Raw genomic sequence first — 15,573 nt, 5'->3', positions numbered from 1 at the left:
GCTGGGGAGTTACAACTTCCATGAAAACAAGTGACCAGGTAGAGGATCAGGACGAACACATCCCTTGCTGCAAGGAGAGCTGTGGACACTGTTAGAGAATCCACACAGGTGAGAAGCATCATCAATACTGGTGAGGCCGCACCTTGAATCCTGTGTCCAGTTCTGGGCCCCGCACTTCAAGAGAGATGTTGAGGTGTTGGAGCCAGTGCAGAGGAGGGCGACCAAGCTGGGGAAGGGTCTGGAGGGTCTGACCTGCGAGGAACGGCTGAGGGAGCTGGGGGTGTTTAGCCTGGAGAAGAGGAGGCTCAGAGGTGACCTTAGTGCAGTCTACAACTACCTGAAGGGAGGTTGTAGCGCAGTGGGAGTCGGCCTCTTCTCCCAGGCAACCAGCGCTAGGACAAGAGGACACAGCCTCAAGCTTGGCCAGGGGAGGGTCAGGTTGGCCATTAGGAAGCATTTCTTCTCAGCAAGGGTCATTAGCCATGGGAAGGGGCTGCCCAGGGAGGTGGTGGAGTCCCCATCTCTGGAGGGGTTTAAGAAAAGCCTGGCCATGGCACTTAGTGCCCTGGTCTAGTTGCCATGGTGGTGTCAGGGCAATGGTTGGACTCGATGATCCCAGAGGGCTCTTCCAACCTCACTGATTCTGGGATTCTGTGTTGGTGGGGCTAACTGGCCTACTTGCATCTGGGGCCCACAGATGCTGCTGGACCAGGGAGGTGAATTAGGGTACAGGCCACCCTTCACTCTTGTCTTTGATTCCTTGTTTGTTTTCCTGTGGCCCTGTGAGTCTCTCCAGTCATTGCGAGTTGCCACGTTTCAGCAGCAGAGCCCCAAACCTGTTGTCTGCCTCATGTATTGTGCAGACTTTAAATTGCAAAGAAACTTGATAATAGAAGAGAGGAACTGAGGAAGACTGAATAATAGGACAAGATCAAGACTTGGATACTACAGTGCTGAGCAGCCTCAAAGCACTGATAACAGATAAAATCAAATTACCTGAATCTGGGTGTATTTCACAATTAAAAATAATGTTTTTAATTAAAATAATTTCAGTGGAGGAGGAAGTAAAATATACAAATCATTAGCCAAGTTTTATGTCCTTCCCATAACCTCATGTGCATCTCATAAAACACACTATAAATCTGAAAGCTGCTTTGAAGAGCTCGATGTCAGGTTTCTATGAGGCACACTATATAATACCCGTTCTGTTACTCCTCTCAGTAGTAACACGGTCCTGTTGCTCCCAGGATAGACACACTGCGCTGTGCCCATGTGTGAGTGATCAGGACGAGGTATAAAACATCAAGATCTAGATTTAAAAAAAAAAATGCTGAAAATGCTCTTTAATTTTCTGATCTATTTGAGGGTGTATTTAGGACTGTAGGGAATCGCCCGCTCCTCCTTACAGCTCAGGGTGGCAGCAGACTTTAGGGTGAACGACTGATGACTGGAAGATTAAACTGGAGCTCTAACAGCGTGTGAGACAAACCCTCCTTCTCCCAAACCTGAATTTCAGCGCAGGGCACGGTGGGGTTAACAGCAGGAGCTGTTTGGCCAGGGAGGAGATGGGAAGAGATTGCCAAGGCACAATTAGGCTAAATGAAGGAAGCCCAGGCCACACCTGTGCCTGGGACCCTGCGCTGGCAATCCAGCCCTGATTGCATCTCCAGGGGCTTCCCGGAGGTAAAGTGTCAATTAGTGTAATGACCCTGGACTTTGTCCACTCCGTTCCCTCGTTCTGAGCGTGGAATAATTTCATGGACGCTGGGGGATCTCTTGTAGCAAACTCCTCACCACACCACCTGCTCACCCGCTCATTCTTCCAGTGCTATTCCCAGCTCTCCTTCTGCAGGATTGTTGAATACAAAATGCAGCACGCCCCAGAGGCAGCGAGGGCTGGAGCTTCACGCAGACGCTGATGCCCAAACACCTGTATAGATAATACCATCTTTTTTTTGGAACAGAGGCTGCAGCAAACCCAGCCCTGCGTACGCATTCAGGGAAATGATGGGACTCCGTGTAAGAGTAAGGGTTTCCCAGCTCCGTTTACAACTCGGACTGATTACCGTGGAGTAATTATCCCCGTCTTACATACAGATTAAAGGCACTCTTCTCTTCGGCACTGGTGAGGCCGCACCTTGAATCCTGTGTCCAGTTCTGGGCCCCGCACTTCAAGAGAGATGTTGAGGTGTTGGAGCGAGTGCAGAGGAGGGCGACCAAGCTGGGGAAGGGTCTGGAGGGTCTGACCTGCGAGGAACGGCTGAGGGAGCTGGGGGTGTTTAGCCTGGAGAAGAGGAGGCTCAGAGGTGACCTTAGTGCAGTCTACAACTACCTGAAGGGAGGTTGGAGCGCAGTGGGAGTTGGCCTCTTCTCCCAGACAACTAGTGTGATAGGACAAGAGGACACAGCCTCAAGCTTGGCCAGGGGAGGGTCAGGTTGGACATTAGGAAGCATTTCTTCTCAGCAAGGGTCATTAGCCATTGGAAGGGGCTGGCCAGGGAGGTGGTGGAGTCCCCATCTCTGGAGGGGTTTAAGAAAAGCCTGGCCATGGCACTTAGTGCCCTGGTCTAGTTGCCATGGTGGTGTCAGGGCAATGGTTGGACTCGATGAGCCCAGAGGGCTCTTCCAACCTCATTGACTCTGTGATTCTTGTGGATTTTGTCTCAAAAGCCCTTCTTGCATAGGGCTGGAGACAGTTTTAACCCGTGTAAGCAGTCAGTAAATACTTCACAGGTTGCTGCGTGGATATTGGATCTTGGTACTCTTTGTGGAGTGGAACAGGTCTGTCTGAGCAAAACCTGAGCTCGTCAGAGCGCGAGGACTGAGGATCTCCCTGGGGACAGGACAGGTAAACCAACCCCCACCACCAGCACGGCTTTGTCTGAGTGGGTGACTCCACTTTCACGTGAATGCCAGCCCCGGGGCTAGTGCTGTCCTGCGGGCATTGCCGTGCCCTGCTCCACATGGAGACTTGGCACACGTCTGGATGAGTGAGATAGTTGATGTGCTTAGCTGAGGCATCTGAAGATGATCTGTGATGATCCTCCAATGTTGAAAGACACCTTCCAGCACATGGGGTCCGTCACTGCCGTGTCCTTCAACACAAGGAGGACAGCTGCCGTTGGATGTGTTTTAAGCTCGTGTCAACACGTTTAGCCAGCTTAAGAGCATGTTAAGCCCTACTGAGACAAGGTTTATAGGTTAGTGCTGTGACTTGGAGCATAATCTATACGTGTCCTTTAGCTTTAGCCAGCTTTGTGAGGCTTTTATGTGTGCCAAGCCGCTTCTATCATGCTTTTAGGAAGTCACTTAGCCTATGCTAAATGCTGAAATAATCTAAAAGTGTCGAAGCTGCAGGGGAGAGCAGTTCAAACACACCAGGAGCTGAGGTTAGGCCAAGATTCCCTGTCACTGCTGAGCTGGCTGAAAAAGCCAGGAGCATCCTGAACATGGGAATTAAAGCAAGAAGATGATTTAAATGACTTGAGCCTACTTTGTTAGGCTGCGGCATTCACGTGTCTTAGGTTGCTAACGAGCAACAATGCTGTGGATAAATGCAATAATTAAGATTATAGCAAGAAAGATTTTTTTCATTGCAACAGGACTGGCATATTTGGAGCAAAAAGCAGCAGTCATGGCAATGTATTTTTTATCTTTCATCAGGACCACAGCTGTGTTTTCCACTGGTCTGTCCAGATTATGGCTAATTTGGAACCCTGTGTATGAAAAGCCGTTTCGATGGATGAAATTGGGCTATCTCTTTAGCACTTAAATATTTGCAAAGATGCTGTGGGGCTTAATTAGTTAGCAGCAACTTTTTATCTTACGAGTCCACTTCCAAAAGAAGATCATAAATGCTGGAGAGATGACACAAGTACGTGACAGAAATAAACACATTAGTTACAAGAGCAGCAGTAGGAGGCGTTAAATGATTTGATATCTAGAGTATCTGCTAGACTTAGCAACTGATTAAAATATGTATTAATTCATATTAATCCTTAATACAAGGATCTTAATAAAGTGTGATTAGCTCAGGTTTGGAAGAGCTTTCAAATCCTGGCACAATAGGTGCATTAGCAGTCGAAAACACCGAGATACACGTGTCGTGCCAAACTGCATTTCATCTCCGCTTCCATCACTAGAGCATGTCGGCTTTAAAATGTTTCTGGCTCCCATTTCATGCAGCCTCCAGCTCGGATGTCCGACGTGCTGCGTGCATCCCTGCGGTTTTAGGCAGGCTCCCTCGGTGTGTTTGTCTCTGAAGCCTTTTCTCTCCGTGCGCCGGCTCTCCCGTGTGCGCTGTCCTCTGCCTGTCAGCCCAGGTTAGCTTTAAACCCTCGCTGGTAAAAATCTGCTTTGATTGTTTTCAAGCGCGCTGCTGGGCTGGCAACCAGATAAAAGCAGAAGGCTTCCAGATAAAATCTTGCCAAAGTGAAAGAGGTGGCCTTTGGCAGCTCCCAGACTTCTGCCTGTCCCTCTGGTTTGGGGCAGCGCAGGAGTAAGCAGTAAGGTGGGATGCGTGGGGAGAGGAGCAAGCAAGTTCAGGAGCATCGTGAGAATAATGTGGATTTCAGGGTGGTCCGTCCAGCTCACGCAGCCGGTCCCGGTGATAGCCTCTCCACCAGGATGCAGCTAGCTGGGTGTGAGAGCTACAGATTAGTTTGCTGGAGCTTGTCATTTGAAATTCCCTTCCGGTTCTCTATCAGCAAAGCTCAGGCCCATCCCCACAATCAGCTTCTCTCTGGATGGTTGCCGAGATGGGATATTTATAGGGTTTACTGGAAGCTGTTGGCACATTACTGGGCTTCGAAATGTGATTGTTTTTCAAAGAAGGAAATTAGCTGGAGTGTGGGGCTGGTGGCCAGCTTGGACTGTCAGCAAAGGGAGCCTGAGGTCAGGACCGAGCTGCATTGTTTCTTTTATCTTCAGAAGCAATTTGCTGCTCTCTGTTTTTTCAAGTGACTCTTAACGTGATGGACAAAATGAGATCATTGGGTAGTAATCCTCCATTTCAGAAGTACTTGAAGTATTAGTGAAGTACACCCTGAACCACTTAAACAAGTACCTACTGGAGTAATGGGGTGGATGAAAAATCTGGTAATTTATAACCCTGTATGAGGGCTTGGAGCATGACAGATGGGTCCCAGCTTGGAATAATAAAGCTGTAATGGAAGAATGTAGATGGGGCAGAACCCTGGGTGGATGTTGCGAAATGGAGGAGGTATTCTCGTCTTGGACAAGGCGCTTCTATTCTTCTTCTCCATCTTCCTGTTTGCATAATATTAGTTCATCTTACTTGGTGATTGTGAAGTTGTACTAGCCAGCGGTTGCATTTGAAACCCTTGAGAACACTCTTGGAAAACAAAGTATTGACCTTACCTTTGTTTGCCTCCAATAAATGCCTCTGCATGATGCACGTGTTATGGAAAAGCACTTGGAAGTGTGGAGGATGGACGCACCAAGAGCTGGGTGACCTCTTGGCCCCCACGTTTGGGGCCACCAGTTTTGAAACCCAAGCCCCGTGCTGAGGTGATCTGCAGGAGCCATGTGCTTTGCTGGGGAGGACAAGCCACCTGCCACCCTTGCTGCCCTCAGCAGAGCGTCTCAGGCCCGCAGCCTCCTGGCCCAGCCAGGCTGGACTCTGCCAGCCCAGACGTTTCATTCCCCTACAGACCTGTGGGCAGTGTCAGCTGCCTGTTTACAAACTCTTCTTTGCTACAGCCCAGGAAAAGTCTTCTGACCTGTATTTTTTTCACGTTCTAGTTTTGCCAGTGGTGAATACCAAAGGGCCATGCAGCGAATATCCTTCGTTGTCCAGCAGCACAAAGCGACGTTGGTGCCAGGGGAGCCACAGCTCAACGTCTGCGACAAGGCCGTCATGGTGAGTGGTTAAAGCATAAACACATTTGAGAATCCTTGGCTTAAAATATGTTTTGTAAAGGCTTAAAAATGTCACCTAATGCTGGGAAGGGATGGGGAAGAGGTGCTTGCTCACCTGTTTGAAGGGCTGTCTGGCTGTTCCACAGAAGAGAGGGCTGTTTGTTACCCGTGGAGCGCAGTGGCATAGGAAGGCTCGTGCAAAGTGAGTGGGGTTAGGTCTGGAAAGTCTACCAACATGCTGTGATAAACTCCATGGCTTCCTTCCTTAGAGATACGGCAGTATCTACAGCTGTAGATCATCCTTCTCCTTTCTGATCCCCTTCTGCAGATCTCAAAAGTCCTCTGTGTTTTGAGCGGTGGGACTGGGACAGTGGCTTTTTTTCAGTGATGTGTGAGAGCATCTTTGGTCTTGCTTGATCTCCTCCAGTTCCACCCGTGCCTGACTTTTCCAAAGTCTTTAAAGCTTGAAACACGACAAACATTTCCAGTTCTGTTTTCTGTTTCTAGTTGCATGTTGGAAAGTTACAGTTTGGCTTTCCTGTCAGATGCTGCTTGGTTTGAGAACCTGGGAAAGAAACTGCATGGTTTGTAGGAGGTAAAGTTGTCAGCTGACAAGAGTGTATGTGTGGTCTAAGGGGATGTGCTGGTAGACTGCCACAAACTAGTAACAGGCAAAACCTTTCTGATGCTGAAATCATCTTCTGAAATGAACAGTCAGTACCTGCTGCTTAGGGTCTATCTCCAGCCAGGCAGAAAAGTACAAAATGTGGAGCTGTGTCTCCGTGGTAAGAAGGACAAGATCTTTTTCAGCTTTGTCACATCTTTTTAATTTTGGATGTTAAGTAGGAAAAAGATTTGAAGGACCATTGTTTCTGTGTTGTTTTCTTTCATTATTCAACTTTTCCCTTAATAAACACTGTTCTGTGCTCCTCTGGGACCTTTTGGGTTCAGGCAGTCTCCCCAGTGCCTGGCTGCTGCCAGAGACCTTCTCTGGAAAGGCATTTCTTCTGTGCTAACTCCAGCTCCAAAACTGGTTCATAAATTGTAGGCGTGCTCCGCTGTTCTGCAGCTGCCCTGGTGTGGTGTGTTTAGGTGCTGTGACAACATCTGGTGTCCCTGTTTGTCAACAGTGTCTTTGGGTTGCATAACGGAAAAAGTGCTGCACTGGAGGTCCTGTACTTCATCCTGCACCCCAGCCCTCTCCTTGGGGCTACAGAGAGTCAGTCTGAAGGGTCTGGAGGGTCTGACCTACCGGGAACGGCTGAGGGAGCTGGGGGTGTTTAGCCTGGAGAAGAGGAGGCTCAGAGGTGACCTTAGTGCAGTCTACAACTACCTGAAGGGAGGTTGTAGCGCAGTGGGAGTCGGCCTCTTCTCCCGGGCAACCAGCGATAGGACAAGAGGACACAGCCTCAAACTTGGCCAGGGGAGGGTCAGGTTGGACATGAGGAAGCATTTCTTCTCAGCAAGGGTCATTAGCCATTGGAAGGGGCTGCCCAGGGAGGTGGTGGAGTCACCATCTCTGGAGGGGTTTAAGGCAAGACTGGCCATGGCACTTAGTGCCCTGGTCTAGTTGCCATGGTGGTGTCAGGGCAATGGTTGGACTTGATGAGCCCAGAGGGCTCTTCCAACCTGACTGATTCTGTGATTCTGTGAGTTTTCTATTCTAGGTAAGCACCTAACAGGCTCATTACACGGTCACAAAACTAAAACACACACTAAATTCTTGCCTTTTGAGACCAGAGATGAAGATAACCAAGACTTTCTGGAGTGATAGTGTTGCTGGGGTTGACTGGGCCCTAAATCTGTCTTAGGAGGATGCTGGGAGATAAATATCACCTACCAGTACTATGCCTAACACTATCTTCTGAATTCTGTCACCTATTTGTTTGTTGTGGGTATTTAATATCCTTTCTGGGACAGAGGAGAAGAATTGTCGTTACTTATCCATGAGCAAAGCAGATGGATCGTTTTGTAGCTACTGCAGGCTCGGGGTTGACGTGAGCGCAGCAGCACGGGCCCTCCTGAGCAGGGGAAGCACTGTCCCCCCAGCAGTGTCCATGAAGCTCCCGTGGAGCTGGATCTGCTGCGTTTTCCTCCTGTGGAAGCGTAGGAGAAATTGCTCCGTGCCATGGAGCCGTGCTGGCGTGGCTGCGTGTTTGACTTGCAGCACACACGGTGTCCTCGGGGCTCTCAGCACTTGCAGCTCGGATCCAGGGAAGCCCACTTGGACTGTGAGACTGAAGCAGAAACAATTTGGGTTTGGGTTTTTTTTTTTTCCAAAAGAACAAACATTTCATTTGTTTCTTTGCATCTCTGTTGCTTCTACAAGAGTGGTCAGGCGTCTGAAATTTCCAGCGGTGGTTGTGCGTTTTAAAATTAAGAAATGGATTTAGAAAACAGCATTCATTGTTCTTAAACTGTCTGGAGCCCTTCGTGGGGTGAGGTGCCTTCTGCCAGCGCTCCCCTCCGTCGCCTGCGCCTTCTGCAGAGATAGCTGGTGTCCCACTGCCATCTGTTGTCAGCTGGGTGGAATAGAAACCTGCTCCAGCATTTTTTTTTCTGGGGTTAAGCTTTTCTTTTCCTCCGTAAGAATTTAATTCCAAGAAAACATAAATGACTCGAAGGAGAAAAATAAGGAAAATGAAATTAAATAGGTCAGAGCTGAACTGACCTTGAATAGGTGACAGCAGGAATCTCCCGTGGATGGATAGACCTTGAGAGAGGAAGGGATGAACGAACACAGAAGGTTTCTGAAGGCAGAATGGGAATTGTAACGTGCCATTCGCATTACCCAAAATTTTAAATGGTAAAACCCCATGAAGCTGAAGAAGTTCTTTTATCCAAATTCCTTCCTCCGTTAATCCCTTTGGAAACTGAGGTTTGCAGTGGGTTTCCTTGCTGACATCATTCCTCTGTTGTACACACGCTGGAGAAAGGTAGTTCCAAGAAACATGGAAACGAGGGAGGCAAATACTTTTGCTCAGCATGCACTGGAGTAGCTGTCTCATAAATGCCTCCTGCTCCATCTGTTCATGAATTCATCCATCAAAATGCTCATTAAAATACCAGCATTCTTCTCTCTCTCACACCCTTGGCCTTCTGTTGCTTTTTGCTTGTTTCCTCAAGAAAGAGCATGGATATCTTAGTGCTCAGAACAAGAACTCTTTTCTGGATCCCAGGAAAATGGGGGGTTTCACCTCTGCTTGCTCTGTGCTGCTACAGGATGGAGAGGAAGGTCACCAGAGTCCCTGCAGACTGCATTTGTACAGGAGAGACCACTGTATCCCAGAAGAGGAATCATCTGCTGCAGATCTAGTGTTTCCTAAAGCTTTTTCTGAATAGTGTTTGGAGTTGGGAAGTTGATGAGCATCAACCGCAAGAGGGGGTTCAGTTTTCAAGCAGGACATAAAAGCGTCTTTGTGAGAATCAAAAGGGGTTGGTTATGGTACAGGGCTCAGCAGATACTTGGTATGAATCATTTTTCTGTATATTTTTTGTTTGTTTTTGACAGAATTGGTCTCCCCCAGGCTGTGAGAAGCTCGGGAAGTGCCTGACACCGCCCAAGTCTGATCCTAAGAAGTGCTTTTGGCCTCACTGATCTTCTCTGCAGCCCTCAGGAGCTACTCAGAAAAGCTATAACCAGCCGGACACATGGTTTACAAAGCATGTCTTCTCATGTTGGCACTCCTGTTTACACAGGGAGGGTGTGATGTACGTATGATATCATCATTTGCTCTTCCAAAAGGGCCAGTGTTTATATTGCTGGTGCTCAGGGTTTAGCCTGTACTCTTCTGTTGTTCTAGTTGTTTCCGTAAATGGTAACTTTGCAGTGAAGACTGTTTCAACTGTAAAATTCTCTGGACAATCACAACTCTGCCAGCACCTCAGAGACACCATGGATGCACCTTTCCTCTTGCTCCTTCCACCCAACCTGCTCTCTCAAATCCTTGCTCACTCGGATGCCCCAACAGCAGCCGGGGGGGACTGTTCAGGAAACTCACAGCCGCCAGAAAACCCTGCCCAAACTGCCCGTGTTCTGTTTGCCTGTAACTTGTTGTTTTAACATTTGATTTCCATTGTGAACTCTCTGGACTCCAGCTTGGTTTTCCTTTCTTCCTAAACTTGCAAGTACTGGGTGCAGCCGTGCTGCCCAGCCCGCTGCTGTGCATCGCTGGGTAAGGGGCTGCTCCAGGGAGGAGGACACCCTTGCCTGCCTTCGTCTGTAGCTGCAGACATCCCCTAGGTAACGCTATAAAGAAACGTGAAGATCGTGTTCGTGTAAGTATTGCCTTATTGACGGTGTGCAGGATATTCTTAGGGGGTCAGTTGTTCATTTAGGGGGTTTTCTTCAGAAATCCGGGTCCAAATATGGTTTAAGTCACGCTTCTCGTCTCATGATGTGGGCCCGGCCAACGGCAGGCTCAGAAATGCCCGCTTACATCAGGTATTAACTCTTGACCCTGTTTCCAGGGTACGCTCTCTGAGGAATTCTCCTTGTGCAAACTTTCCACAGCCTGGGTGTAGCACTTCTTTAAACAGAGTCCGTGGTAAATGCCGATCCTTCGCACAATTTCACATTGCAGATTTCTCATCTGCTTTTGAGCCTGTTTCACGCCCTTCGCTGTTGCTAATAAACATGTCTCGAACAAAACCGAGCAGGGTTACTCCGGGGCTTCAGGGGAGTAGCTAGAAGCAACCCCAAACATGCTGTTTGCACCACCAACAGCTCCTCTTCCACCCCTCCAGTGTTTTATACAGTACACATGCCCTCTCCGTGTGGTGTTGTGCTGCCTTGGGGAAAAATCAGGGTGCTTTGTACCTATAAACAGCCCTACTTCCCTCCCAAGCAAAGCTTGGGCCTGGCTTGAGACAGGTAGAGAGCTCTGCTTCTCTGGTCACTGCTGTACTACTACCTACTACATGCTTCTCAACCGCTTGTTCTTGCCCTCCCTGTAATCATAAATGCTCCCGTTCTCTCCGTTCCCATGCTCTGTGGTACCTGTAATCCCCTCCACAGTAATTCCTGGTGTATGTCTCATGAAGCTGGATAATCCTATAAGATTGTAATGAGAACAGCACTTGAGTCGGCTCTTCCTGTTCCACCTATCAGAAATCACAGCCAGCGTTTCGTGGGCTGGCAGAGCCTCTGAGTGTGCATCTGCAAATGGCATTTGTTTATAGTCCAAATTTCTTAGCTGCCTTATGATGTTCCTAATTGTCCTTCAAGTATAGCAAGGCATTTCCAGTCCATCCATAACTTTTCTCCTTGTTTTGACGTAGTGTGGGTAGCTCAAGTCTGGAGAGATTCAGATCAGCCCGTTCTTCAGCGATGCTGCATGAGAATCACAGAAATCAATGAGGTTGGAAGAGCCCTCTGGGCTCATCGAGTCCAACCGTTGCCCTGACACCACCATGGCAACTAGACCAGGGCACTAAGTGCCATGGCCAGTCTTTTCTTAAACCCCTCCAGAGATGGTGACTCCACCACCTCCCTGGGCAGCCCCTTCCAATGGCTAATGACCCTTGCTGAGAAGAAATGCTTCCTAATGTCCAACCTGACCCTCCCCTGGCGAACCTTGAGGCTGTGTCCTCTTGTCCTAGCGCTGGTTGCCTGGGAGAAGAGGCCGACTCCCACTTCACCACAACCTCCCTTCAGGTAGTTGTAGACTGCACTAAGGTCACCTCTGAGCCTCCTCTTCTCCAGGCTGAACACCCCCAGCTCCCTCAGCCGTTCCTCGCAGGTCAGACCCTCCAGACCCTTCCCCAGCTTGGTCGCCCTCCTCTGCACTTGCTCCAACACCTCAACATCTCTCTTGAAGTGCGGGTAGGAGGACTTGCAGCGGTTGTGTGCGTCTGTCAGCCCAGGAGACCAGACAAAACCAGTAACTTCCCATTTTCGGGGTCTGGTCCACTTCTGCTTTAGTGCTTCTGTCACCCAGAAGTGTTCAGAGCCCTGCAGCAGATAAAGATACCGCCAGAGGAGGGAGTCAGTCACTGCAACTCCCTGAAAATCCTTGTCAGCCCTCAACTAATATGAACGTATCTGCTGCGAGCTGTAAGTCTTTCTGTGTGCTGCTCATGAGGAGATCCATCGCGGGATGGCAGCTCACGGGCTGAGACACGTTTCTCAGCTCTTAGCATTCGTGGTGTGCACATGGGGAGCGTGCTGGGTGCCTGCTGCCCCATGTCCCCTGCCTGCCACTGCCCTCTTTACTCTTTCCCAGCCTGCAGTTTGGAAGACACTGCTTCTCCCCCCTCTGTGTGACTTGCTTGGGCAAAGCCATCCTCTTCTCCACACACACGGTGTTTGGTTACCCAGCACACAAAGTCCTCGTTCCTCTTTGAAATCATCTCTCAGTGCATAGATACTGGATGTAAACTTTGCACTAGAGAGCTGGCTGCTATAAATCAATGGACTTGAAGTCTGTTTAGTACCTGCTTCATGGCCATTTGTTATAAAAGAGCAAAGCTTAATGTGAAGAGCTATTGCTTTAAATTGAAATAAGAATAGTAATTTTATAGCTGGAGAGCTAGGAAGGATTTTAAATCAATGCCTTTCCCAAAGATGTACAGATTTTAAAGAACTAATGAGGAAAAATAAACTAATTTATCAGAAATGCATTATATTGTTGGTGTGCGCCTGTAAAACAACGGAATAACACCTTGCTTTGGGACAGTCTCACGGATCACGGGACTGACTTGGGTTAAAAATAGCTTGTTTTGTTTTCCCTGTATTATTTTTAACGTGGATCAATTTCCCAGCCCACACAGCTGCCCAAGTACAGGTCAGAGGCTGGTGTGGGGCCCAGGGGCGGACGTGGCCTGAGGCTGCGCCCGCAGGGATGGGCACTGCCAGCCCGCGGCGTTGCTGTGGAGCAGCTCAGCGACACCGATACCCGCCTCGGATCACGACGTGGCCAGCGTGTGTGTTCCCACATCTGCCCTTAATGAGTACCCTGAGCCTCTGATGTGAAGCTGGTCCAGTGATAGTTGCCCAGTTTGGGGAACTGCCCGTACTGGGGCAGGCGGTGGCTTTGCAGGAGCTGCCCCTGGGACCTGCCTGGGGTTGTGTGTGCAGTACTGGGCGATGGAGGATGGGTCTGGTGGGGTTTCCTGGCTGGTCGGGGACTTGAGGCAGTGAAGCTGGTTTGGTGGTGGCTTCCTTTCTCAAGCTGCAAGACAAGAGCTGAAGGAAAGATGACGTCTGTCTGAGACTGCTTCCACGTGACTTTTTTGTCTTTATATTTAAACACATCTGCTAAAAGCTTAATTTCTGCCTGGGCTAATAGTCCAAGGAATTTCTTTCTTGCCTTTAAATGCCAATTAGCTGAGCCTCTCGAGTCTCCCTGCTCTGCCCCTGAGGCTGTGTTATCATCCGACCCTCCATGCAAAGAAGCTTCTGAAATTGATGGAACTAATAATCGTGGAAAAAAAAAGTCCTACTGCATTTACAGTCCACGGCTGCAAAAACGGAGCCTTGATTTAAAATCCTGCAGTGACAAATGGATTATTTCGGTGGCAAATTAGTCTCTCTGGACCGACAATTTGGGGATCTGAACACTGGAACTGGAAAGCAGATCAATTCCCAACACTCAGAGGCAAGGTTAATGCCCTGCAAACTGTGAGGAAAGATAACGTGTCTCTGCCTTTTAAATGGGGAGCTGAGGAGCACGGTGTTAGAGGTGGAAATGGGCACGTTGGGAACGAGAGCGAGCGATCCCCACGTATTGCTGAGAAAGTCTGAGGACTGAGTTTTCGGGCGAGCGCTGAGGATGCCAGTGGGCTTTTACTAAAGGAACTGGGACTAATATCACCAAGAAGGAGGCTCTTGAGCTTGGGACACTCGCTGCCGCGTTGAAGCTGGCAGTACCTGCCGAGTCGAGCTTTGCTGGACGTGGTGGACAGCTTCCAAAAGCCTCCTGGTTTCACAGAAAGAGGTGAGGATCTCCCAGCGGTTGGAGAATACTCTTTTTTCCAACGAGGACATCTTTGCAGTCACCATGCAAAACAATTCCAGCAGCTGAAGAAAGACCTTTTGAAGGTGAGAACGGTTTGAATGGGGGCTTTGGAGGGGCAGGCGGTGCTGGGAGGCAGTTTATTGCCTGCAGAGTTGCTCTTCAGCACGGCTAGGCAAGAGATCTCTCCCCAGGGATCTTGCTGTTGTCCTCAGCACTGGGAAACTTTGCAAACTACTCAAGAGTTACTCTTGAGTGCTTGTTCTGTATCCAAATAACTGTTTTTGCAGTTAGAGTGGCTTGTTTTCCGTTTCTCTTAACAGTTATACTTGGAAATAGACTTTTGCTTTTGTTTCCTGATAGTCTTTGATGTTTTTCATAGGTTATCAGAAAGCAACACGGCAGTGCCTCTTGAATTAAACTGTTTTTAAGAACAGTTGTAAGGGAAGAAGTGAACTCTCATTTTAGGTTCTTTTTTCCTTTGGAAACGGGCTATTTTAAACACTGCTAAAGACTCCATTTGCCTGTTTTCTTTGTATCCCTTTCCACCGTTTATAGTTTTGTTGTTGCTCGAAGACTAGTTCAGATTATATAAATCCTAAATAAAGGTGGATCCTTAGCCAAAAGCCTGTGGTTTCAGGAGTGTAAAAAGCCCTCTGCCATCCAGCTTCTCGAGAGAGCCGATCTGGCAGCTGGCGTGGGATTCTCTGAGCCTTTTTCCCTCCTGGAGTCACTTGATACCCTCTGGGCGAGCTGTAGGTTGGTAGCACGGTTCCCATCTGAAAGGGATCGGGGCTGAAAAGCCCCTTGGCCCCGGACAAGGAACGCGTGCCAAATCCATTAGTGCTGGATCCGACTCAAAATCCCCGACCAGGCTGGCCAGAGCAGAGAGGGGGTTTGTGTCTTCTCCAGGGGCCTGATCCATCCTGCTGCAGGAGGTGCTGGGTTTGGCTCCGGGCAAACAAGGATGCTGTGGAAGGGCAGAGCTGGTTCACGATGCTTTCGCCTCTTTTAGGGGGGACGCTTCGGGCCCGAGCCCCAGGAGCTGGCTGGGGAACCACATTCTTCTGCTGTTGAAATAAGATATTTCAAATTTGTTTTTTAAAAAAAAATGGGTTTAAAGTGCATGCATTTCTAAAGCTGAAATTGAAACGAAACGTTCCAGTGGATTTAAAAGGAAATTTTAGTTCTCCTTTCCCCTTGTGGGGTGTGTTGAAATTTGGGGCATTTTGTTCCACTTCACGCTGAAGTTTTTAAAATCCTTAACGGAACAGAAACTTCCCTGCTCAGCCCAGCTCTTCTGCTTGCCTGGTTAAGCTGATCCAAGTTAGCTCTCCAGCTTTTATACCCCCAGTTTCTACGTTCACCAGCTAATAACCTCTTGCATATCAGCATCTCAAAGCACTTTTAAATCACCAATTCCCTCTGTCCAAAAGAGAGGTGAACCAGTGTCCCCCTGCTGCAGTACCCTCCGGGGGGGCCAGATCTGAGACACCTCCCCGGTGATATTCCAGAGCCCAAGTCCTTTGACATCACATTTGGAAATTGGTCTTAGGAAAGTTCTTTTCAGATGGAAATTGCGGTAGGAGTGAGCGCTGTTGTTTGAAAAGTTGAACGATTACAGGGAAAACTGATCTACTTTGGATGTTAAAAACCAGTCTGTACTGGTAGGTGCAATTCCTGTCCTTTGAAACGGAGGATTAATGAGGTGAAGTTCTGACAGAGATCTGAGAGATGT

At 48.8% G+C, this 15,573-nt stretch overlaps 1 protein-coding gene across 2 annotated transcripts in view; it reads left to right on the top strand.

The window, feature by feature from the left end:
- The window catches only part of GALNS (galactosamine (N-acetyl)-6-sulfatase), a 50,245-nt gene extending 37,744 nt beyond the window's left edge, over positions 1 to 12,501 (top strand). For both annotated transcript variants that reach the window (XM_068411141.1, XM_068411142.1), the window contains 2 exons: positions 5,764 to 5,881; positions 9,392 to 12,501. In XM_068411141.1, coding sequence (XP_068267242.1) covers positions 5,764 to 5,881; positions 9,392 to 9,478 — 205 coding nt within the window. In that variant the 3' untranslated portion in view covers positions 9,479 to 12,501. The remainder of the gene's footprint in view (positions 1 to 5,763; positions 5,882 to 9,391) is intronic.
- Positions 12,502 to 15,573: the final 3,072 nt, after the last annotated feature.

Source organism: Nyctibius grandis, chromosome 12 (genome assembly GCF_013368605.1).
Source record: "Nyctibius grandis isolate bNycGra1 chromosome 12, bNycGra1.pri, whole genome shotgun sequence".
Lineage (NCBI taxonomy): Eukaryota > Metazoa > Chordata > Aves > Nyctibiiformes > Nyctibiidae > Nyctibius > Nyctibius grandis.
The sequence above is the reverse complement of the archived record's forward strand: the minus strand, read 5'-3'. Positions and strand labels throughout refer to the sequence as shown.